Source organism: Sorex araneus, chromosome 1 (genome assembly GCF_027595985.1).
Source record: "Sorex araneus isolate mSorAra2 chromosome 1, mSorAra2.pri, whole genome shotgun sequence".
NCBI classification, from domain to species: domain Eukaryota; kingdom Metazoa; phylum Chordata; class Mammalia; order Eulipotyphla; family Soricidae; genus Sorex; species Sorex araneus.
The window spans coordinates 35,785,631-35,809,247 of record NC_073302.1 but is presented as its reverse complement, the minus strand read 5'-3'; the positions used below and the strand labels follow the sequence as shown (position 1 = coordinate 35,809,247).

Below are 23,617 nucleotides of genomic sequence, written 5' to 3'. Positions count from 1 at the left end.
GGAACATCAAGATACACTTTACTATAACTCTACAGAGAGAACTAGGAGCATGTTATTTTTCTCTTAGTCCTGAGCTTTCACATGAAGAACAAATAACAGAAAAGTGACAGGATCCTGAAGAATTAGAAAACAGGGACTGGGGGATACAGTCAGCAGTAGAGCACTTGTCTTGAGCCTGTGAGTGGCCCTGGGTTCTATTCCTGTCTGGCACCTCAAAAAATAAGAAAGACAGAAGTAAGGAGGAAAGGAAGAAAGGAAAGAAAGAAAGAAAGAAAGAAAGAAAGAAAGAAAGAAAGAAAGAAAGAAAGAAAGAAAGAAAGAAAGAAAGAAAGAAAGAAAGAAAGAGAGAGAGAGAAATAGAGAAAGAAAGAAAAATAGAGAGAGAAAGATAAAGAAATAGAGGAAGGAAGGAAGGAAGGAAGGAAGGAAGGAAGGAAGGAAGGAAGGAAGGAAGGAAGGAAGGAAGGAAGGAAGGAAGGAAGGAAGGAAGAGGAAGATAAATAGAAAGAAAGTTAGTAAGTAAAACTTGCCTGATAACCACTTCATTAGTGTTGCTGAGTTCAACCACCAATACAGATGGCGATGCCTCGGTGGGAATGGTTAGTGGAGGAACCGTTATATTGTCAAAGTAGCCATCAACATCTCCCATCATATTTTCCTCTATTTGCAGGTATTCTTGTTCAATCATAGACTTGATATCACAGTTGTCTTGTGCCTGCCCTGCATCCTGTAGGACTTTGTCGGTGGGCTGTGGAAGTTTAGCATAGAGGATGGCCTTCTGGGGGGTTCCAGAAATGTAGTCTATGGTGCACACATCAGAAAGCAAGGCAAGGTTTTTCAAGGCATCCTCTGGGACCCTCAGTTTGTACATGTCCTCAAACGCTTTCGGGAGGGCACTGGCCCACAGACCATTTGAGTACTTCACCAGCAGCTCTGCAACTTTCTCTTTAAATTCTCCTGGCATGACTGTCGGGCAGCCTTTGGCCGGGGGTGCTTGTTTTGGAGAAGACACTGGGGAGGGAGGCACTTTCTCGGCTTCCTGTTCACTTCTCAAAAGCTGCTTTCTTTTAGCTGGATACAGAAGTAAGTCTTGACCACCACTGCAAGGTTTTTCCACCTGGAATTTTTTAAATAAAGCAAATGATAGATATTTCCACAGCTACAAACAATCTGAAAACATGAGCATGCAGTTTTAACTTGATAGCAACACTTTTTTACAAATTAAGAATATGAAAGTACACACTGTACTTTTCTCAACGGCTAAGACTTGAAGGCATTATCTTCATCTGCAAAACAAAAAACAAAAGCAAAAAAAAAACCCATTATGAGCCACAACTCAGAAGTGAAACAATCTGAATGTCCCTCAGGAGGCGTCTGGGCTCTGATGACTGAGGCAGTGAGGGGGTGCTTCGCAGTGGGACCCCACATGTCGGATCTTGTGCTCTCTGCCAAACCTAAGCAAAAGCTTATAAAATACAAGACCGGATGGAAAGAAGTCGTGAACGTGTCTCTGAATGGTAAGAAACAGGTCTAGTGGGAAGAAATCGAGGAACTCTGTACATAGAGCTGAAGTGCTCTAAAACCCCCTTGGCTTATCACTAGACACTCCAAAGGGGAAGTTTTTACAAGACCATGGCAGAGGGTTAGCCGCAAGGGCTGCCTCTCCCGGGAACCGCTGTTAAGCGTGCCATTCCATCACGAGGCTGCTGTGCATATGTTCCCGAGGCGCCTGGTGGGACGGCATCTCCTGGGAGGAGAGGGGAGAGCGAAGACACTCTGACACGCAGCATCGGGCTCCCCGAGCTCTGGGTTTTTCTACTCCCAGGACGGGGATCGGCGGACTCCACTGCCCGCTCCAGTTTGCCGTTCGTTTCTGTGTTGCCCGTGTACGAAACCTGAGTCTGGTGTTTGGGGGTGGCTAGGTGGGTAGGGAAATCCAAAGAATTGTTTTGTGTGGTGGGAAAATCTGAATTTCAGTGTCCATGGAGCTTGGAAGCACGCTCCCGCCAATGACCGGGTCACCAGACTGAAGTGAGTCTTAAAGACCTCTGAAATCTTTTTACGTCAGACCCGACTTGTCTATGCAGCTGCTGCAATCTAAGCCTGCCAGAGGATATTCTCTTCCTCCTCCTCCTCCTCCTCATCATCATCATTATTTTGGTTTGGGGCCACTCCCAGCAGTGCTCAGGACTTATTCCTGGGATCTGCATTCAGGGATCACTCCCAACGGCACTCTGGGGACTGTAGGGGGTGCCGGTGAATCAAACCCGGGTCAGCCACTTGGCAAGGCAAAGCACCCTACACTCAGTCCTGTTTGTCTAGCCCCTGGTGGGGGGGAGAGTTTAGACACCAGCTTCTTAAAGCTTTTTCCATTTTAGACCTCTTTGGCCTGAACATTTTTCTTTTTACACAACCATCAACCATGGGATATGAAACAGGCAGACAAAAATCAAACGTCTGACGATAAATGATAAATTTATTTTTGAAACTCAATCTAAATCATGTTTAGGATTCCTGGTCGCAACAGGTAACATCTGTGGTTTTCCTGCACCTCACCACCACCATCTCCCAATGCCATCCATGTCAAGTAAATGTTTTAAACAGTCTGCAGTAGGCAAGCCCAGGTGGGGTCACGGCCCGTGCCTGAAGCAGCAGGGTCTATGACCAAGGGTTCTCGACCTTTTGAAGCCCCAGATCTGAATGAGGACACTCTGCACATTGCCAGCTGACAATCATGGTGGCGGATCAGTAGTTGTCAACCTTGTAGGTCCACAGAAGAGTGGCCGGAACCCACTATTCTCCCTCACTCAGGTAAAAACACACACTTCTAAGAAGAGAACAGGGGCCGGAGGGACTGTAAAGCATCTACGGTACTTGCCCTGCACCAGGTTTGATCCCTGATACTCCACATGGTTCCCTGTGTGCACCGCCAGGAGTGATTCCTGAGCGCAGAGCCACGAATAAGCCCTGAGCACCACTCACTGTGGTCCCAAAACAATAAACAAAAATAAAATAAAAGGAGAGAATACTCTGGAGTTTTTGATATGTGTCTTCACAGAACTCTTTGGAGAAACTTAGTAAGATATGAACAGAAAGAAAACTCAACAGACTGGGGCTGGAGCAATAGCACAGCGGGTATGGCATTTGCCTTGCACGCGGCCGACCCGGGTTCTATTCCCAGCATCCCATATGGTCCCCTGAGTATAAGCACCACCAGGGGTAATTCCTGAGTGTATGAGCCAGGAGTAACCCCTGTGCACTGCCGGGTGTGACTCAAAAAGCAAAAAAAAGAGAGAAAGAAAGAAAGAAAGAAAGAAAGAAAGAAAGAAAGAAAGAAAGAAAGAAAGAAAGAAAGAAAGAAAGAAAGAAAGAAAGAAAGAAAGAAAGAAAGAAAGAAAGAAAGAAAACTCAACAGACTGAGGGCCTGCTTTGCATGTGGGAGGCCCGGGTTCAATTCCCTGGAACTGCATAGTCCCCTGAGCACTGGTGGGAGTGACTCCACCCCAAGCAGAGATGAGAGTCACCCTCAACAACTGCCAGACGTGGCCCCCAAACAAAACCAAATCAAACGAAAACTTAAGAAGACAGAGAGTATTGAGAAAATGTACTTTTTTTTTGCTTTTTGCTTTTTTGGGTCACACCCGGTGATGCACAGGAATTACTCCTGGCTTATGCACTCAGGAATTACCCTGGCGGTGGGTATCATATAAGGGGACCATAGGATGCTGGGATGCTGGGAATCAAATCTGGGTTGGTCGTGTGCAAGGCAAACGCCCTACCCACTGTGCTATCACTCCAGCCCTGAAAATGTACTTTTTCAAAAAAGTAAATTGAAAGACAAAGCCATCATAGGAAATCCCAATAAGTGTAGTCTGCGATGGAAACACAGTAGGCCTCCTTGCCCAGAGCTGGCTGTGCCCTGTGAACCTATCTGGATATCCGCTGGGTTGTTTAATTTTTCCCCTCACCTGCCCCATCTCCCCTTAGATCTTGGCAACGCCTTTGAAGTTGAGGGTAGAGGCTGATTTCATAGTGAAGTTCTCTTTATATGAAACAACTCTCAGAAGATGCAAGTCCCAGCTGACCACTGGCATCTTCCAACTCAAAAGAGAATCACTTGATGATTTTTTTTTTTACAGTGAATGAAATGGTCGAATACTTCAACCTTTGTTTGTAAGTCACAATTCCCCATCCCAAAGCTTCCCTTCCCATCTGTGTTATGTTGTGGGTTATGTTTTGTTTGTATGTGTGTGGTACTAGAGGGCCACGTTCCCAGCCCTCCCCTCTGTCTTAGACAAAACCAAAAGCAATGAGTAACAATGAATGATATCAAATCCCTGAATAGGAGGGCATAGCGAGTTCCTCTAACATGGGCTGACTGTCTGGATAGAAATTATGATCCCTATGTCTGTTTAAGATGGGGGAGCAGGAGAAGATGCCCTGACCCTGAAAGAGCCTCCAATGCAGCACCTATGGGAAGGACAAGTAAAGAGAGGCTGCTAAAAATCTCAGGACTAGGAAAAACGGAGACATTACTGGTGCCCACTCGAGCAAATCGATGAACAACGGGATGCCAGTGATACAGTGATTTAAGATGAACTGGTTTACAGGGCTAGAGAAGAATTCCCATTTTCCTGAACTTCACTGAGAGTGAGGCCTAAAGATCATCAGGAACAACTAAGCTTCCCAGGGCTATGTCTGGGCCATTTATGCCAGGCTTCGTCAGTCAAACTGGAAAGCAATTTTTTGGCCAATAGTTCTGAGATAATTCAATGTTCAAATAATCACATGAATCAGAAGACAGGCTCCTTTCTGTAGTAGCTTTATTTTATACTTATTAATGAAAATAAATACCACTCACATCCTAAAGTGACCCGTCCCTGAATCCTAGGCACTTTTCAGTATGCTGCTTGATCTCAAGAGGGCTTCCTCTCCAGTAAGAGAGCCTCTTTCAATTCAAACCAGCATTGACTAAGACTAACACAGCTCTGGCTCCCTCAGCCTGACATGAGCCGGAATTGATTCAGATGCCATTCAAATACACTAGACAAACACTCACAGACAATAGTGCTGCGAAAAATAAGCCTGGGCCACTTCACCAACTAGTTTAGAGTATGGTCGAAGACTTACTCAATTCAGAGGGGGAGGGAAGGAAGTTATAAAATATATACTTTTAAAAACAAGTCATTTATCCCACTTACATTGTTTTTAAATGTTCATTTGAATAAAAATTTGTGCTTCCAAGACACCTGAATGTGACTGCTATACGTGCTCCATAAAATTTGTCTCTTTTTAAGTTTCTGGCAAAAGCATTCAGAAAAGCCATCTACTAGTTTATCTACCTCTCCCCCCGCCCCCCAACCAACTGAAAAAGAAGCTCCCCAAAGACAGGAGCTAGAAAATGGCTTCCAATATGGTGGGGCATCTTCACTCTGCTCTAAATCTGGCTGGATCTACTACTCGACCTCGCTGTCCAAGATGGGATAGCTTCCTGATTCTCACATTCGGTCAAAGCAAGTCAACACCTACTTAAAACATGCCTTTGTTACTATTTCTTTAGTTGATAACCAGCCGCTCATCATTTCAGCTGGATTTCTCAGGAGGGCGCTTTTCATAGTTCCCAGCCAGAGTTACCAGGGTTTCTTTCCATAGTTTCTAACCAAGTCCGCCTGATTGGGACACACACCAGAGGGAAGAGGCCCAACACTCTCTTGTGCTATACACATAGAGACAAAAGCCGACTCGGGACTGTGACATGCCCTTTTCTTCCAGAGTTTCTCCGTTCATGGCCCCACATCATGTCTCTGGTTCTGTATGTCAGTCAGGAAAGTCAGCATGACTTGGGAGCCCCGTGACCATAGAAGGATGACTCCCTCACCTCCACCTCCCAACAGGAGGGACGGGTCAGTAACAAAAACTACCAACTTCCTACCCTCTCGACTAGACTCTGGTCTCTGATAGGGCTTGACGGTTCTATCCCCACAAGTTCATACTGAGCTCGATTTCAACCACATTTGGGATCATCACTTGAACAAACAACTCTCATACCTGGGTCCCAGCAAGTTTGGGGAAGGGATATTCGATTCTGGTAGATGGGAAACCCAAAGACTGAATAACATCAATTTCTTCAGGGCCTCTACTAGGTCACACAAACAACAACTGTTTTCCTTAACTAGCCCAGGAACTTCCTTCTCTTTAATCTCCAGAGTTCTTTGCCTTTTCCTTTCTAGTCTTACCTGTGTTGTAAGTTAAATTCTTGAAGCCAAATTCCTTGAGTCTGTGGAGGCTTACCGGTTAACTCTATCACCTGGGCCACTGGGGTAAACAGTTTACTCAACTGTTTCTTATGGAATTAGAATTTTTCTTTGGGATTCTATAACAGAATTTTATTGCCCAATGAAATAAAAAAAAAACTTTCCCAAGGGGCTGTATGAGTCTCATCCAGCCATAATTTTGTTTCCCCTGAACAGCGGCTTTTTTGTTTTCAAACTCTAAATTCAAATTATCTTTTTATAGACTCACCACCCTGAGACTCACAAATCTGAGATGGTAAAGTCACAGTTACTTGGATACCTTTTCTCCAGAATTCCAACCTGTAGCAGCCATTTTGAACCCAAAAGCAAACCAATTAGAAGCTATCTCTGGCAGGGAATAAAGACCCCCCAGAGACGTCCAAGAGTCCTCTACCAGAAGCTGGCTTATTGTGGTTCGCCAGTTTACAGATAGAATCCAGGACCTCCATTACAGTGTGATCTTTCTGTACTAGAGAGCTAATAAGCTGGTCCCAGAGAGAGAGAGAGAGAGAGAGAGAGAGAGAGAGAGAGAGATATGAGGGAATAGTTCCCGGACACAGCACTGGGTCCCAATGAAGACAAACAGATTAAGTTCAGACTGTTCTAAATAGTCTAAAATACTAAATTTATACAAAATTAAGTTTTCATAAAATTTTTTTTAAATAAAAAACTTAGTTTATCTAAAAGTAAGTGGTGGAGCCTAGACTGCCTACTGGAAAGCAGAGAGAGGAGGAGGTCAACTACACTGACTCAAGCATGCTAACCTCTCGGTAACAGTGTGCTGGGGCAGGGAAGGGCAGGCCCAAGGGAGTCGGAAGTGCTGGTTAAGGAACGGTGAGCTGAGCACTGTTTGGGAGCCATGCCCTCCCCGAAAAGGACTACAAGGGATTGTGTCCAGGGCTTACTCCACGGAGAGTCAATCAAAGGTGCAGATTAAAACCTCCTCCTTTGCAGGATACTTAACACTGTTTGATGGTCTCTTTATATTTATGAAATTTACTCATCAAATTATACGTGCAGAGCCTATGAAAAATTATGTAGCACTGTAGCACTGTCATACCACTGTTCATCGATTTGCTCGATCGGGCACCAGTAATGGCTCCATTGAAAGACTTATTGCTACTTTTACATGGCATATCGAATACGCCATGGGTAGCTTGCCAGGCTCTGCCATGCAGGCGGGATACTCTTGGTAGTTTGCCGGGATCTCCGAGAGGGATGGAGAAATCGAACCCGGGTCAGCCGCATACCCTAATGGCTGTGCTTTCGCTCCAGTATGCAAAATTATGTATTTTATAATATTTATACATGTGAAACACATATTTATTTAATTAGGAAGCTACAGACTGAAGATTTCTTTTCAGCTACATACAGCGAGGCCATCATTTCCTGGGTCCTTCTGACCCTAGGTTTCTTTGCTGTGTTTGAGACTGGCTCGTCTTGACTGCAGCTTGGCCTGCTACCCAAGTATTTCTACTTACTGCAAGATGTGAGGCAAGAAGGCAGAAGAAAGGAAGATAGCCATGGTGTTATCATTTAGAGCTGCTTGCAGAAGGCAAGTGAAGTCAATACCTTCCTTTCAGGAATGACCCGAGTACAGAGTCAGGGGTAAGGCCTGACCACTGCTGGGAGTGGCCCCCAAATAAACGAATTAAAAATTAAAATTAAAAAGCATTTTGAAAACATTACCAGATGCTAAGAGGGCTGGTTTTCCCACTCCCAGGGCCCACTCCCAGGGCCGACTGATTTGTGGCGGGACCCTGCCTAAGAGGTCCACTGGTGATATTGCTGCTTCAGATTCTACCCTCACTGTCTGGACAGAAACAACCAGGCAATAAAGATGGGGGCTCAGGGGTGGAGTGATAGCACAGCGGGTAGGGCATTTGCCTTGCACGCGGCCTACCCGGGTTTGATTCCCAGCATGCCATATGGTCCCCTGAGCACCACCAGGGGTAATTCCTGAGTGCAGAGCTGGGTATGACCCAAAAAGAAAAAAAAAAGATGGGGTCTCAGCATGTGGCTCCAAGGTAAAAGGCATGTATGGAAAACCCTAGCAAGGTTCAGTCCTCAGCAGACACACACACACACGAAAGGCAAATTTTAGTGCTAAAAGAGCAACAAAAAGTTAATTGTTTCAGCACCTAGAGTTTAGTAAAAAACCACATATTTTAGGCAAAGCTGAAGCTAAAGGAGATAGGTACTCTTCCTCACCTAAAACTCTAGCCAGAGAGAGTCTTATGTTTTGCAGATATGTAGAGAAGCAAGGATGAAAATGCCCCCTCCCAAAGCCACAACTTAGCTACATAAATATTAGTTATTATCATGGAGTATAAAATAAAGTATATGAAGGGTCACCTGTAAAATTAATTTATAAAGTTTCTATTTATAAAGATGACTTTTTTAATAAGAGTTTAACACTGTTAAGTTGTATGTGTATTTTAATAATAAAAAAGGTTAAGTTCACTGAAGACTTATTATTTATTTTAAGAATGTTTATGGATTAAAATAATAAGGAACCAGGGGCCAGAGTGATAGCACAATGGGTAGGGCATTTGCCTTGCACATGGCCCACCCAGGTTCAATCCTCAGCATCTCTGTGGTCCTGGAGAACCGCCAGGCATAATTACTGAGTGCAGAGTCAGAAATAACCTTTGAGCATCACTGGGTGTCACTCAATAACCAAAAAATAAAATAAAAATATAAAAGAACCATACGTATTCCAAGAAGGAATTAACAGGCCTGAATTTTCAAATCAAGCAGCCTGGAAAAGCCTCAAGTCTCAGGTCAGTAGAGTCTGAGCAGTTATATAAAAATATTTGCTTGTTTTGGTATGCTCAGGGCTCATTCATGACTCTGTGCTCAGAGTCACAGCCTGACTGTGCACAGGGAACTGACCATATGTAGTACCAGGGACTGACCTTGGGTTTGCCGTGTGCAAGGCAAGTGCCTTGATACCTGTACAATCTCCTGACTCCTGTTAGGGTATATAATTCTATATCCAGTGCAAAACATTCTTCCCAGATCAGCAGTGAAATGGTATTGGTTGAACAGCAATTTGGGACTTCCCATCACAAAAATCAACATCACTACAATCTACATAAATCAGATGTAACACTCTTTTTTGGGGGGAGTGCAGTTTTGCAGCCATATCTGGAGGTACTCAGAACTACTCTTGGCTCTGTGCTCAGGGATTATTCCTGGTGGTGCTCAGGAGACCAGATGTGGTACAGGGGATCACACTAGGTTGGCCAGGGGCAAAGCAAACGCCTTACCTGGCAAACTACCTATCTCACCCCAAAACACATTGTAAATGATTTTTTTAAAAAAGGCATTGCATCATTTAGTTAACTTCATGCATATCTAATTCTACAAACTTAGAAAAATGCATCAGTTTAAGTTCATTGTTAATGCTACCATTCAAAACAGTTACACTGCTGAATAAGTTCTACTAAATCAAACATTAAGTCACTGGGTCCAGAAACATGCCAGCTAGATTTGCATTTTTTCAAACAAAAAAATTATACTTATATTAATTTTTAAATTAAAACAAGATACTCTATAAATGATTAGCCCAAATAGCTAAAACTTGATCAGGTGACAAATCTTAAAATTCTTAAGAACAAGCAAATAAAATTTAAAGCTAGTACAAAATTTAAAAAAAAATCCACCAGTAAATGCAAAGCTATCGGTATCTACTGGTGGAATTCAATATAAAATGTCTTACATATTCTTACATATGAAAAGCATTTCCGAAATAAATGGAAACAAAACCTAAGAACAGCAACCATCACACAGAGAGTCCTCAATACCCACACAGCGCTAATAAAAATACGTGGTTTTGTTCATCTTGGATATGATGATTAACGGGCCATGTTATAAAGTACGCCACGCTCCTGAGCTAAAGGGGACAGGAGTAAGAACTCAAATCTGAAAGTAGGGCAGGAAGGAGGCGGGCATAAAGGAGGGAAATAAAGAGAGACGTACCGTGCAAATATGAGGCCAGTGTTCAAACTGCTGTAATATCCCTTCATTGATCTCTTCTTTATATAACTCCTTGTAAAAATGTGGAAGCTTAGATATCCAAATGCCATTGTTATGCTTGTTTAGTATTTCCTTTATGCGGTTTTGAACCTCATCCATTTTAAGAGAGGCAGGAGGCATAGGATTTGCTTTTTCAATAGTCTGATTTAAATTCTCTTAAAAATTTAAAAAAAGACAGAATTAACCAAAAACTGCTTAACATTTCAGATGATCTCCATTACCTAGCTGAAGGGTCACTTAAAGGTATTTTTGTACCTAAATTATCCCTGTTAAACAAATGAGGGAAAGACAGTCAACATACATGTGTCTTTAGGCTTTGCTAAACTTCATATGTGGGGCAGTGGGTGAATCAAGGATGCAGGAAAGCAGGGAAGGCCACACCATGCCAACTTCACTTGGAGTTTCAACCCCGAGATAACTAGCAAAGGGAACCAGACTCCTCTTATTTCCCAAGGGTGCTTCATAAGCTGAAGTATTAGGATGCTGAGGATCCAACTGAGGTCAGCTGCATGCAAGGCAAGTGCCTTAACCCCTGTACTATCTCATTTTTTTTAAAAAAAATTTATTTTGGGGCCATTCCTGGGATCACTCCTGGCCATACTTGGGGTGGCAGAGATCAAACGGAGTTTAGCTACATGCAAGGAAATGCACCTTAATCCTGTACTATTTCTCCAGCCTCTGAGTTCTTTGGATTTTATGTAACCTCTGAAATCCATGATGGCCGTATGTCCATGCTCAGTGGTCACTGCACACAGCTAAGGTACAACTGAAGCTTTCAAATGGTGGAAGTACCTAGAATGGACCATTTTCTGAGCTGAAGTTCCATGTTAAATAAAATAAATCGCCACACTTATCTGGCCTACCGCCCCCTGTTCAGAAACAAGATTATTCTGTGTCCACACCCTCCCCCAACCCCCCCAAATCTACCTTCTTTAAGCAAATCAACAGAAAGCACCTAACTGTCCTCAAACCAGCGACTGCCATTCCCTCACCCCTCCTGACACTCCGACAGAAGGCGGCAACCCCCCCCGCCCCCAATTTGGGAAATACTGTTGAATCTTCCCCTTAGAATCAGAGCTGACAGAGAGAAAAGAACTTCTGCAAGTAAGAAGCAGGAGTGAAAGAGAAGAGGTGTGCTACGAGGGAAGCCTTTAGTACCAATTAAATGATCTTGGGGGTATTATTTTTCTCTCTAGGTCAATTAATAATTTAAAGACATTAGACTACAAAGCAACTTCACCACCACAAAATTAGCATTTCCAACAAGATCTAACCTCGGCTGACTCCCCCAGAGAAGGGGCACAGGGTAATGCAGTTCTAAGGGCCAACAGACTTACTGCTGTGTACATTGCACAGTGGTGACTTTCTCAGGATGAAAGTGAGCTGTTCTCTGCAGTCAAAAGAATTTACTACTGAGAGAGCAGAGACAGACAAATTCAGACAGACAGGTGCGTGCACACAGACACACACACAGACACACGCACACACATTCTTTATATCCTGGGAACAAACATCCTGGACATCTGAAAATCCTACTATATTGTGCAAAAACCTGAAAGGGGGAGTTGGTTCAAGGTGTTGTACTGACTTTGAAATTTTATACTGGAGAGACCAGGACTTATGATTGTATCCAAGTATATGTAGAATTATCAAGTAGCTAAAAATAAATTGTAAACCAAAATCAAGTACGGATTATATCTGATAAGTATTTTATGACAAGTTAAAAAAAATGAACTCCAACTTGGAGACCCATTCTTGATTATTTTCTGAGTGATGTTAAGGCATCCTGATATCCATATGTATGCTCATTATTTGTCAATAAACTAGAGTAAGTTGTCAAATTCAGGAACCATTTATCAAATTCAGGGGAAACGTATTCCTCATAAAAAATTGGTAGTATGATTAATAAAATCCAAAAACATTTAAAACATAGGAAAAAGAAGGTGAGAGATAAGGTAAGAAAATGTGAGAACAAAGGTCTAAAACTAGTATCAGTTATTTTTCTGTGGGGTCTAAATCTACAGAATCCAAAATGTTTTTATGAAGGAAATATTTTAAAAACATACCACTCGTTTCCTTAGCACAGGTTTTTGAAAGATGCACCTGAAAAGGTGGTGGAACAGATGCCTTTGGACTAAACCTAGGTATTTGAAAAAAAAGTAAATTAAAATCCAAATAGAAAACTTCAAAGTCTATAGCAAATCTTACACACATTGCAGCCTTTAAAACCTTTGCAGCATTGAACAGCAAAATAAATCATTTCAGAATAAGCAAAAATAAAAAAATAAGACCTGGTATCAGTTTTCATATTCATATTCACCCCCTCCCCAAAAATGCAAAGCCGGGCTAGAGAGATAGCACTAGGGATATCTTGCCTTGCATGTGGCCAACCCAGGTTCGATCCCCAGCATTCCAAATGGTCCCCTGAGCACCACCAGCAGTGATTCCTGAGAGCACCAACAGCAGTGATTCCTGAGTATAGAGCCAGGAGCAACCCCTGAGCATTGTTGGGTGTGGAACCCCCATTAAAAAAAAAAAGTGCGATGTTAAACTATAATTTAAAGTGACTCTGAAATTATCACTCCATTTAATCTTTAAGGATTAGTAATAAAAAAAATAAAGAATTCAATATCTAATTTTTTGAGAGTCGTCCAAATTGTTTTCCAGAAGGGCTGAACCAGTCGGCATTCCCACCAGCAGTGAAGAAGGGTCCCTTTCTCCCCTGCTGGGAATATATCTCAGAGAGGCAAAAAAGTACAATCGAAACGACATCTGCACATGTATGTTCATCGCAGCACTGTTTACAATAGCCAGAATCTGGAAAAAACCCGAATGCCCCAGAACGGATGACTGGTTGAGGAAACTTTGGTACATCTATACAATGGAATACTATGCAGCTGTTAGAAAAAAGGAGGTCAAGAATTTTGTAGTTAAGTGGATGGGCATGAAAAGTTTCATGCTGAGTGAAATGAGTCAGAAAGAGAGAGACAGACATAGAAAGATTGCACTCATCTATGGTATATAGAATAACAGAGTGGGAGACTAACACCCAAGAACTGTAGAAATAAGTACCAGGAGGTTGACTCCATGGCTTCGAGGCTGGCCTCACGTTCCGGGGAAAGGTCAACTCAGAGAAGCGATCACCAACTACATTGTAGTCGAAGGCCATGTGGGGGAAGGGAGTTGCGGGCTGAATGAGGGCTAGAGACTGAGCACAGAGGCCACTCAACACCTTTATTGCAAACCACAACAGCTAATTAGAGAGAGAGAACAGAAGGGAATGCCTTGCCATAGTGGCAGGGTGGGGTGGGGGGGATATGGGATTGGGGAGGGTGGGAGGGACACTGGGTTTACGGGTGGTGGAGAATGGGCACTGGTGAAGGGATGGGTTCCCGAACTTTGTATGAGGGAAGTATAAGCACAAAAGTGTATAAATCTGTAACTGTACCCTCACGGTGATTCTCTAATTAAAAATAAATAAATTTAAAAATAAATAAATAAATAAAGAAAACCATGCAAAGAATAAAGAGCTGGGGGGAGGTATGAAGAGACAGTATAGTGGTAAGTTGCTTGTTCTATATATGGCTTACCTGGGTTTGATTCCCAGCACCTGATATGGTCCCCGAAGCCACCAGGAGTGATCCCTGAGCACAAAGCCAAGACTGGTAGAGTGTGGAGTAAGTCCTGAGCACAGCCAGGCATAACCCCAAAACCAAACACCAAAATAAAATGTTTTTAAAAGAAGAAAGAGCTGAAAATTGGGAGTATTTTGACTATGCTCAGGGCTTAATCCTGGTTCTGTGCTTAGGGGTCAATCCTGATGGTGCTCAGGGACCATAAATGGTGCTGGGGGTCCAACCTGGGTGGCTGCACACAAGACAAGTACCTTAACCCCTGCACTATCTCCCCAGCCTAAAGTATAAAGTACCTAAAGTATAAAGTACCTATGTACTTTTTTTGGCATATAGTTAAAAATGAAGGGCAAGGGGCTGGAGCGATAGCACAGCGGATAGGGCATTTACCTTGCACGTAGCTGACCAGGGTTTGATTCCCAGCATCCCATATGGTTCCCTAAGAACTGCCAGGAGTAATTCCTGAGTGCATGAGCCATGAGTAACCCCTGTGCATTGTTTGATGTGACCCAAAAGGCCAAAAATTTTTTTAAAACGAAGGACAAGCAGACCCTAGATATGTGTTCAAGTGGCAGGAGCTTAAACACGCTCCACTGACATGCTTAATTTTTTGCTGAATTAATGCTGATTTGCACAAGGCAAAGGTTTTTATGTTATAAAGGCAGAATGTTATAAACATGCTCACCATCAAGGGGCCACTATGCCTCGAACACCGCCCCCCAAGGCACTTCCAGTTTACTCCCCCGATCCCACTTCGGTTCTCTACGGAGTCTGAGGGTTGGTCTCCACTGGACTGTGTCTGTTCTTTGCTTTGTCTCTTTATATATCTGCTATTTGTCTTTTTCCTCCTGACTTATTTTGCTTAGCATGAGCCTGTTTAGTTCCATCCATGTCATAGCAAAGAGTGAGATCTCCGTGTGCTGGCACCTGAATACTACTCCATTCTACATATAATCTCACGACTTCTTTATGTGGTGAGAGCAAGTATTGCTCTGGAAGCGTGGAGGGGGGCGGTTACTTACAGCAATTCTCCACCCACCAGAGGGTTCGATGCTAGAAGCAGGGGTGCTGAAACCCTGCAGTGATGGGGAGGGACCCCAAGCTCACCACAGTGATGCTCTAGTGCCCGCACTTCTTTTTCTTTAACCCATGCATCTGTCACTGGACACCTGGGCTATTTCCAAATCTTAGCAATTACAAAGAACACTGCAGTTAATAGCAGTACGCACGCAACTCCTTGAATTAGCATTTTCTTTTGTGTTCTTTAAATAGGTATCTGGCAACCTAGAACTGAAGTTTGCCAGATCATACAGTAGTGCTACTTTTAATCTTTTTTTTTTTTGACAGGAAAAAAAAATTAAAAGACTGGGTGGGAAAATCCCAAGCAGCAGATTCACTAGGCCACACCTAGTGATTCTTTGTCCACTGGTCATTCATTTGCTTCAAGAGCTCAAAAATGCAGTGTTGCCCGGTGTTCAGTGTTTAAGCCCACCAGGGCCATGCCAGTTATACAGCTCTGGGGCTTGGGAGTCTGCAGCTCTACACGTGGCAACATGGGGGAGCAATGTGGTACCAGCCCCTCAATCCCAATACTACCTTCTTGGCCCCTACCTTTAATGCTTTGGTAAATCTCCATACTTTTTTACATAGGGAGCTGAACGAATTTACATGCCCACCAACACTAAGTGCTGGTTGCTTTTGTTCCACATTTCTAGCAATATTTATGGCTTCTGACCTTTTTGATACAAGCCCATAGCACTACTCTGAGCTGCCCGATCTGGTCTGCATTTCCTTGACCCTCAGTGGTGAATGCTCTTTCCCATGCCTCTTGGCCATCTGCATGTCATCTTTGGATAAGAGTCTGTCTAGCTCTTCTCCCCACTTTATTTTTTGATGGGGTTTGTTTTTCTGTTGTCAGCTTTGTGTTCCTTATATATCCTGGCCATCAGCACTTTGTCAGATGTATGGTGAACATTTTCTCCTATTCAGTAAAATGTCCTTTTATTTTAGCCAGAGCTTCTTTTACCATGCAGAACCTTTTTAAGATGACTGAGATGCCATTTCTTAATTTTGCTTTTGTTTTTCCTTGGCAGTGGCATTAAAGCACTGAACACATTACTGAAGTCAATATCATGGAGTGTTTTGTCAATGCTTCCTTGAAAGTATTTTAAGTCTTTAAACCACTGAATAGGTTGAGCATGGAGTGAGATAATGGACCAATTTCATTCCTTTGTGAGAGGCCATTCAATTTTCCCAGCACCGTTTGTTGAAGTGGCTTTCCTTTCTCCATTTCATGTGCTTGGTTCCCTTGTTATAAATGAACTGTACATGTAGCTGACGATCTATTTCCAGAATCTTAATTCTGTCCCATTTGTCTGGGTGTCTGTTTTTATGCCAACACCATAGAGATGTGATCATAACAGCTTTATAGTATCGAGTCAGGGAATATGAGGCCTCCCAACTTTTTTCTCAGGATGGCACTGGCTCTTCAGAGGGTTTGTGGTTCCATACAAATTTCGTATTTGTTTTATGTCCTTGGAATGCCATTGGAATTTTGACGACTATTATATTGAGTCTCTCTGATACCTTAGATATTCTGCTCACTTTAACAATGTTAATCCCCCTAATTAATGAACAAGGAGTATTTTTTCATTTCCCTGTGTCTTCTACTTAATAGTGATATTTTTCTTTTTTTTCTTTTTATTTTTAATAAAAATTTTATTTTATTAAATCACCGTGTGGAAGATTACAATGCTTTCAAGCTTAGGTCTCAGTTATACAATGCTGAAACAACCATCCCTTCACCAGTGCCCATATACCACCACCAAAAAAAAAAAAAAAAAGAACCCACACAGTACACCTCCCATCCCGCCCCCACACCCCCTACCTTCTAAGTGAAAAGTTTCATTTTACTTTCTGTTTACTTTGGTTACATTCAATATTTCAACACAAACCTCACTATTGTTGTTAGGAGTACCCCACTAGATTCAGACCTACTGTGAATACAAATGAGGTCGCGCTACTGCGGTAGCGGCCGCATGGTTTTAAATTTCTGTACTTTAAGTCCAGGGAGATTTCTTCCAGATATTGGATCATTGCAGGCTTGAAAACCCAATCTGTGGTCGTCTTAATATGGCGGACACTGCGCCCTTCATCCCCGGAGAGAAAGAGGCGAGAGAGAGAAATACCTTTCCCCTCCTGGGCAGGCACGAGGCCGAGGCTTAGTTTTCAGGCTAGAGACATTCTGCGAGGAGTTGCCCATGCCGAAAGAGGTTTTGCTGGGTCTGGATTCACGCTTTTGCAGCTGCAGAGAGGCCGCACATGCGTGCGGTCCCCGGGATCACATCTCGGTGGTGGGAGGGGCCGGTGCCTCCCACCTTCCCAAGAGCACCCTCGTGTCCTTTTGCTGCAGTTTTTGTCATAAATCCCATCTGTGGTCGTCTTAATATGGCGGACACTGTGCCCTTCATCCCCGGAGAGAAAGAGGTGAGAGAGAGAGAGAGAGAGAGAGAGAGAGAGAGAGAGAGAGAGAGAGAATACCTTTCCCCTCCTGGGCGGGCACGGGGCCGAGGCTTAGTTCTCAGGCTGGAGACATTCTGCGAGGAGTTGCCCATGCCGAAAGAGGTTTTGCTGGGTCTGGATAATAGTGATATTTTTAATATACAAGTTTTTTACCTCCTCTGTTAGCTGATTCCTTAGAAACTTAAATGTTCTTAATGCCTTTGCAAATGAGATTTTTTAATTTTCTCTTTTAATTCATTGTGTGCATACAGAAATGCAACCAACTTTTGAGAATTTTTTTTTTAAGCGGGGCCATGGGGCAACCTGTCATTGCTCAGAGTTTACTCCCGACTCTGCACAGGGATCACTCCTGGCAGTCTCTGGAAAACACACAGTGCCAGCATTTGAACTTGGGTCGGCTCTGAGCAAGGCAAGCGCCCTATCTGCTGTACTATCACTCCGACCCCTTTTATATATTTATTTTGTATATTTGTTTTGGAGCCTGTCAATTTACTGTATTGGCTAATCATTTTCTAAAATTTTTTTTGAGGTTTTAGGGTTTTGTATGAATGCTATTATGCTACTTGGAAATTGGCACAGTTTAACTTCTTTTCCAATTTGAAGCCCCTTCATATTTTTCTTGACTAACTGCTGTTACTAGGACTTCCAATACTGTCACTATATCTCTGTCACTGTCATCCCGTTGCTCATGGATTTGCTCGAGCGGGCACCAGTAATGTCTTCATTGTGAGACTTGTTGTTACTGTTTTTGGCATATCGAATATGCCACCGGTAGCTTCCCAGGCTCTGCCGTGCGGGCGACATACTCTTGGTAACTTGCCAGGCTCTCTGAGAGGGGTGAAGGAACCAAATCCGGGTCAGCCACATGCAAGGCAAAAGCCCTACCACTGTGCTATCACTCCAGCCCTAGGACTTCTAATACAATGCTAAATAATAATGGTGAGACTGGACTTCCTTATCTGATACCTATTTTAAAGGTAAAGTTTTCCATTTTCATCACTAAGTATGTTGTTAGCCATGGATATGTCATATATAACCTTTACTATATTGAGGTAAGTTTTTTCTACCTATACTTGATCTTTTTATTTTAATCATAAATTGATGCCAGATCTTATCAAAAGCTTGCTCTACATTAAATGATTTGATCGTATTTTCACTCACTTATACTGATGTGGCATGTAACACTTATTTGCATTTTTGTACCATCCTAGAAACCCTGGAATAAATATATCCCACTTGGTCTTGTACGAGCCTTTTAATATATATATTACTGAATTTGCTTTGCTAAGATTTTGTTATGCATTTTTGCATTTACATTCATCAGGGATATTGGTCTGTAACCTGTTTTTGTGATTTCTCCATCTGCTTTTAGTCTATTTACATTTTACCTTAGCACATGATAAAGTGAGATTTCAAAGCAATGAGGGGTTTCTCATAAAACAATTCAGGAAAGAAGAAACACAGACCCATAGACCCCTCCCTCAGAACTCTTTTTGTTTCTGTTTGGGGGTCACACTTGGCGCGCCCAGGCTTACACCTGGCTCTGCACTCAGAGAACATTCCTGGCAGGCCCAGGGACCACACGGAATACCAGAGATTGAACCTGGCTCAGATACGTGCAAGGCTATATTATTGCTCTAGGCTCCTACCTAAGAACTCTTAACACTAATTTTTACATCACATCAATGTAGACAGATTTATTTTTTCCAAATATGAGAAGGAAGTAATTTATTCCCAATTCGGGCAAACAGTTTGTCTACCTCACTAGAATCTAACTATCTTAATTATCTGTGTCCTGGCAATTTTCTTTCTTTTTTGTTTTGGGGCCACATCTGGTGGAGCTCAGGGATTACTCCTGGCTCTGTACTAAGGAATTATTCCTGGCAGTGCTCAGGGGACCATGTTGGATGTTGGTAGTCGAACTTAGATCAGTCACATGCAAGGCAAGTGCCCTACCCACTGTGCTATCACTCCGGCCCCTGTCCTGGCAATTTTCAAGATTTTTTTGTGTCTGTGTCTTTGGTTTTCAGAAGTTTAATTATGATTTGTTGATATGATTTCTTTGAAATTCTCTTAGCTTCATGAATCTGTAGGTTTATGGCTTTGGCAAATTTGAAAAGTTTACAGCATTTGTATCTTTGAATATTCTTTCAGTCTCATCCATTCACGTCTGAAATTCTGTCACTACAGTATCAGATAATTTTTCTTTCCCCCACAAGAAGTTACCAAAACTCTGCTATTATCTTTCCTCCTGGGCCCACTCAGGCCCTGTGAACTATTTTTCCCATTTGTTTTCAAGTTCATTGACTTGGTCATTTAGGGACACAGACTCTTTGCTTCGTCATGTTCACTCTGTTTTTCTAGCAAGTCAGCACATTATGTTTGTTTGGGGGCCGCAACTGAATTCAAAATAGTTCAGGAGCTACTTCTGGCTCTGTGTCCAGGAGTGGCCCCTGGCAAAACTCTTGGACCATACATGATGCTTAACCCAGGTCCTCTACAAGTTTAAACTCTGCATTTTCTCCAGCCTATTAAAATTTTAGTAACTGACCATAACAACATTGAATATATCCCATCATAAAAGTATTTTAGGGCTACTTTGTAAGACACATTAAGAAAATGTAAAAAAAATTATTAAGACTTGTATTTAATTAAAAATTAATAATTTTGTGATATTAAAAAAATTTTAGCACAGTAACATCCTTACTGTTTCTAAATCTTGTAGCATGTGGTAAAGGACATGAAGATTTGATTTTACACATAATGGAATTTCTGAGCACTGCCTTAAAGAGATATGCTCCAAAAGAATTTGCTTTAGAAAGACATTAATAGGGAACAAGTTGGCAAATGGTCCCAAGGAGCTGTTCTCCTGGCTGAAGACTCTGTGACATCTCAGAGTGGGGGCAGGCAGAGTCCCCGCTGCCCTCGGGGCTGGTCCAGCAGTGGCCACACCTGGCCCCCTTCCGGAACTGGAAACAGCCTGGTTCCAGAGCTTCTAGAGCAGGGGGTCACGTGTGTGGCCTAGTGACACTTCCCCCAAACCACGCAGTCCTAGCAGCCCAGTCGGAGCACAGCAAAGCTGATGGGAGGGTTGCATGGAAACCCACCAAGCTCCATGAACTAAATCAGTAACACAGAAGGTGCAACCGGTACCAACCAGCCCAGGAAATCCTCAATGACTTTGGTAACACCACTGTGAGATAGAACCAACCATCATCACAAATTGACTTTTATTGGTTTATTTTCTGATAACTCCACTTGCCATTTTGTTGCAATAAGAATAAGAAGCAGGGGCTGGAGTGATAGCACAGCGGGTAGGGCATTTGCCTTGCATGTGGCTGACCCGGGTTCGATTCCCAGCATCCCATATGGTCCCCCGAGCAGCGCCAGGGGTAACTCCTGAGTGTAGAGCCAGGAGTAACCCCTGTGCATTGCCAGGTGAGACCCAAAAAGAAAAAAAATAAGAAGTAAATTTGTTTGTGCTTATTAAGGGAGCAGACTGGGGGAGTGGGTGGGAAACTGGAGATAAGGGTGGTCGGATCAGTGTTTGAACACTGAATGCCTGAAACAAATATATGATGACCAACTCTGTACATCATGGTGTTTGAATACAATTTTAAAATAATATGGAAGAAGCTGATACAGTTATCTTTATCAGGAGTTGGCAAACTTTCTGCAAAGGGTCCCAAAAGTTATGTCAGAATAACTGAAACAGCATTACAATAACTTATGAGAGCTATTAAAATTAATTTTATAAGGAGAGATTACCAATAAGCAGGGAAAATATAAAACAAAGGGGTTTCATTTTTCTGCTGTCCACAAAGTCCACAGTTTCCACAGCAACTTAACTCTGTGGTTATTGTCAAAAGCTACCACAGATAATAAATTAACAAAGGAAATGTCCCTGTGTCCCGATAAAACATATTTATAAAACCAGGCAATGGGTCCGATCTAAAACATCAGTCACAGTTTGCTGATCTGAGCTCCTTACAAAATCACAAAATGTAGTTAGAAAGGAAATTTGAGATCAACTAGATTAACAAGTACTTTCACTGAACAAATGAAGAAGCCGCATCCCTAAAAGATTAAATAATTTCCCTTACTTCACCTGGAGAGTGAGTGGCAGTTCCCAAACTGGACAGGGCTGCCTTAAGACTGCCGGCTGGCATTCTGATGCATGGGTATACGCTGCTGCTGTATGCTTTCTTCGGGGGAGAAGCTCCCAAGCAGAGCTTAGGGCTCTGGGGGCAATTTCTAGAGATAACCGGCCTGAATCTGTAGGCCTCATGGAGCACTGCTGTCTGGTCCCAGCAATTCTAGGGGTTAGCAGGGCCACCCCAAAATATGCTCATGGATCACCAGGGTCACACCCAGGGGAGCTGAGGGGCATGTGTGGGGCCAGGGGTCAAACCTGGGACCGGCCACATGCAAGGCATGCCACTCTAGCACTCTGTGCTACATCCCTGGCCTCTGTCATCATGAGTGAGGACTGAAGCACAGTAGCATGTATATGCAAATTTATCAGATTTCACCTAAAACTTACTAATTCTAAGGGTTTTTTTTTGGGGGGGGTCACACCCGGCGATGTACAGGGGTTACTCCTGGCTCATGCACTCAGGAATTACTCCTGGCAGTGCTCGGGGAACCACATGGGACGCTGGGAATCGAACCTGGGTCGGCCGCGTGCAAGGCAAGCACCCTACTCCCTGTGCTATTGCTCCAGCCCCCTCTAAGAAAATTTAAAAAAAAAAAAAGCCCTACTAGTTATTCCGACACAATCACGATCACAAAATCCCATTGATCATCGAATTTCTCAGCGGTCTCAGTAACCTCTCCATTCGTCCTATCCCTGAGATTTTAGAAGCTTCTCTCTACTCGGCCTTCCCAATGATGCCGCATTAGAGTCTCTTTCAGGGTCAGGGGAATGAGATCCAGCTTGTTACTGGCTTTGGCATATGGATACACCATGGGAAGCTTGCGAGGCTCTCCCATGTGGGCAGGAAACTCTCAGCAGTATTCTGACACACATCTAGAAAAATATGACTTAAAAAAGCCACTAAAATGAGCTCCCAAAGGAGATCATCAACACGCAGAGATCATCAACATGCATTTCCAACAGGAAGTGGAAATATCCAGAGAATAATCTCCAGGCTTCCCGGGCAAGTGGGTAATTCAGCATCTGTCTCCACCATATCAAGTTACATCGAGAAGAAGCAGAAAGCATTTCCCTCCGACGCTAAACATCTACTTTTGACATTTCCTATCCTAAGTCCATCCAAATACCTGCTGTTGGACGTCGGCATGGCCACTTGCCTCTGCACTGGAACATCTTTATATACTTCACTTCCAATACTTGTGTGTAATGTGTAAGGTGGCATCTCAGCGTCACTCTTCAGTGCAAGGGAGTTTCCCTTGTCTCTTAATGGTGTTGGATTAGGTTTTCTGCTGATAGAAAAGTCTGAAGAAAAGCCTGGTTGTCTGAGGGTTGCTTTTGGCTTTCCTATGAAATCAGAGAGAGTGATGGGCTCAATTAGTCCCCCAGCTGCATTCCATCGTCATGCCCCCCCTGTTCAGATAGTTTCTGAACCTCTCTGCTCTCAGAATAATTTGTAAGAACACTAGGAGACTGCCCTGGGGTTAAGGAATAAGGATGGGGGGAATGTAGGGGGGATCAGAGGGAAGCAATAGAAAATATACCAAGTGTTGGCAAATCTGTGGCTGAGGACTCACCAGCCAACTAGCACTTGGGTGGCAGCCAGTGCACAACCTCGTAGGTACAGTACCCTCGGTCTCCTCTTCTCCATCAGCTAAACTGTCCCCTTTATTTGAAGTCTGGACTCAAGTCTCCCCTTTCACCCTGGAGTCCTTCTCTGCCATTCTCACCGTGAGGCTGTTCTCTCCTCTACACTTGTCATTGGGACACCGAGGCCTGTACTCTGTTATATTAGAATTGAGCGAGTCCTGGAGAGTTTAGGTTTTAGGACCATATAAAGCTTCAGCTCAGCAAACACAGGCTGAGTGGTCTAGAGCACTGTTGTATACTCTGAGATTCCTGTCTCTCTGAAAATAAAGGGTTTACACCAGGAGACAGGATTTGCCAAATACACCTTCAAAGGTTAGCAATTTTTT

At 43.2% G+C, this 23,617-nt stretch overlaps 1 protein-coding gene across 2 annotated transcripts in view; it reads right to left on the bottom strand.

Moving 5' to 3' along the window:
- TDRD7 (tudor domain containing 7) overlaps window positions 1-23,617 on the bottom strand; it is a 70,137-nt gene that overhangs the window by 30,791 nt on the left and 15,729 nt on the right. Inside the window, exons 4-8 of one of the 2 annotated variants that reach the window (XM_055146461.1) lie at window positions 22,772-22,988; window positions 17,507-17,602; window positions 12,401-12,474; window positions 10,278-10,489; window positions 531-1,117 (exon numbers count right to left, since the gene is read on the bottom strand). In XM_055146461.1, the coding sequence (XP_055002436.1) occupies window positions 531-1,117; window positions 10,278-10,489; window positions 12,401-12,474; window positions 17,507-17,602; window positions 22,772-22,988 (1,186 nt within the window). The remainder of the gene's footprint in view (window positions 1-530; window positions 1,118-10,277; window positions 10,490-12,400; window positions 12,475-17,506; window positions 17,603-22,771; window positions 22,989-23,617) is intronic. The other variant, XM_055146466.1, reaches the window with a different exon arrangement.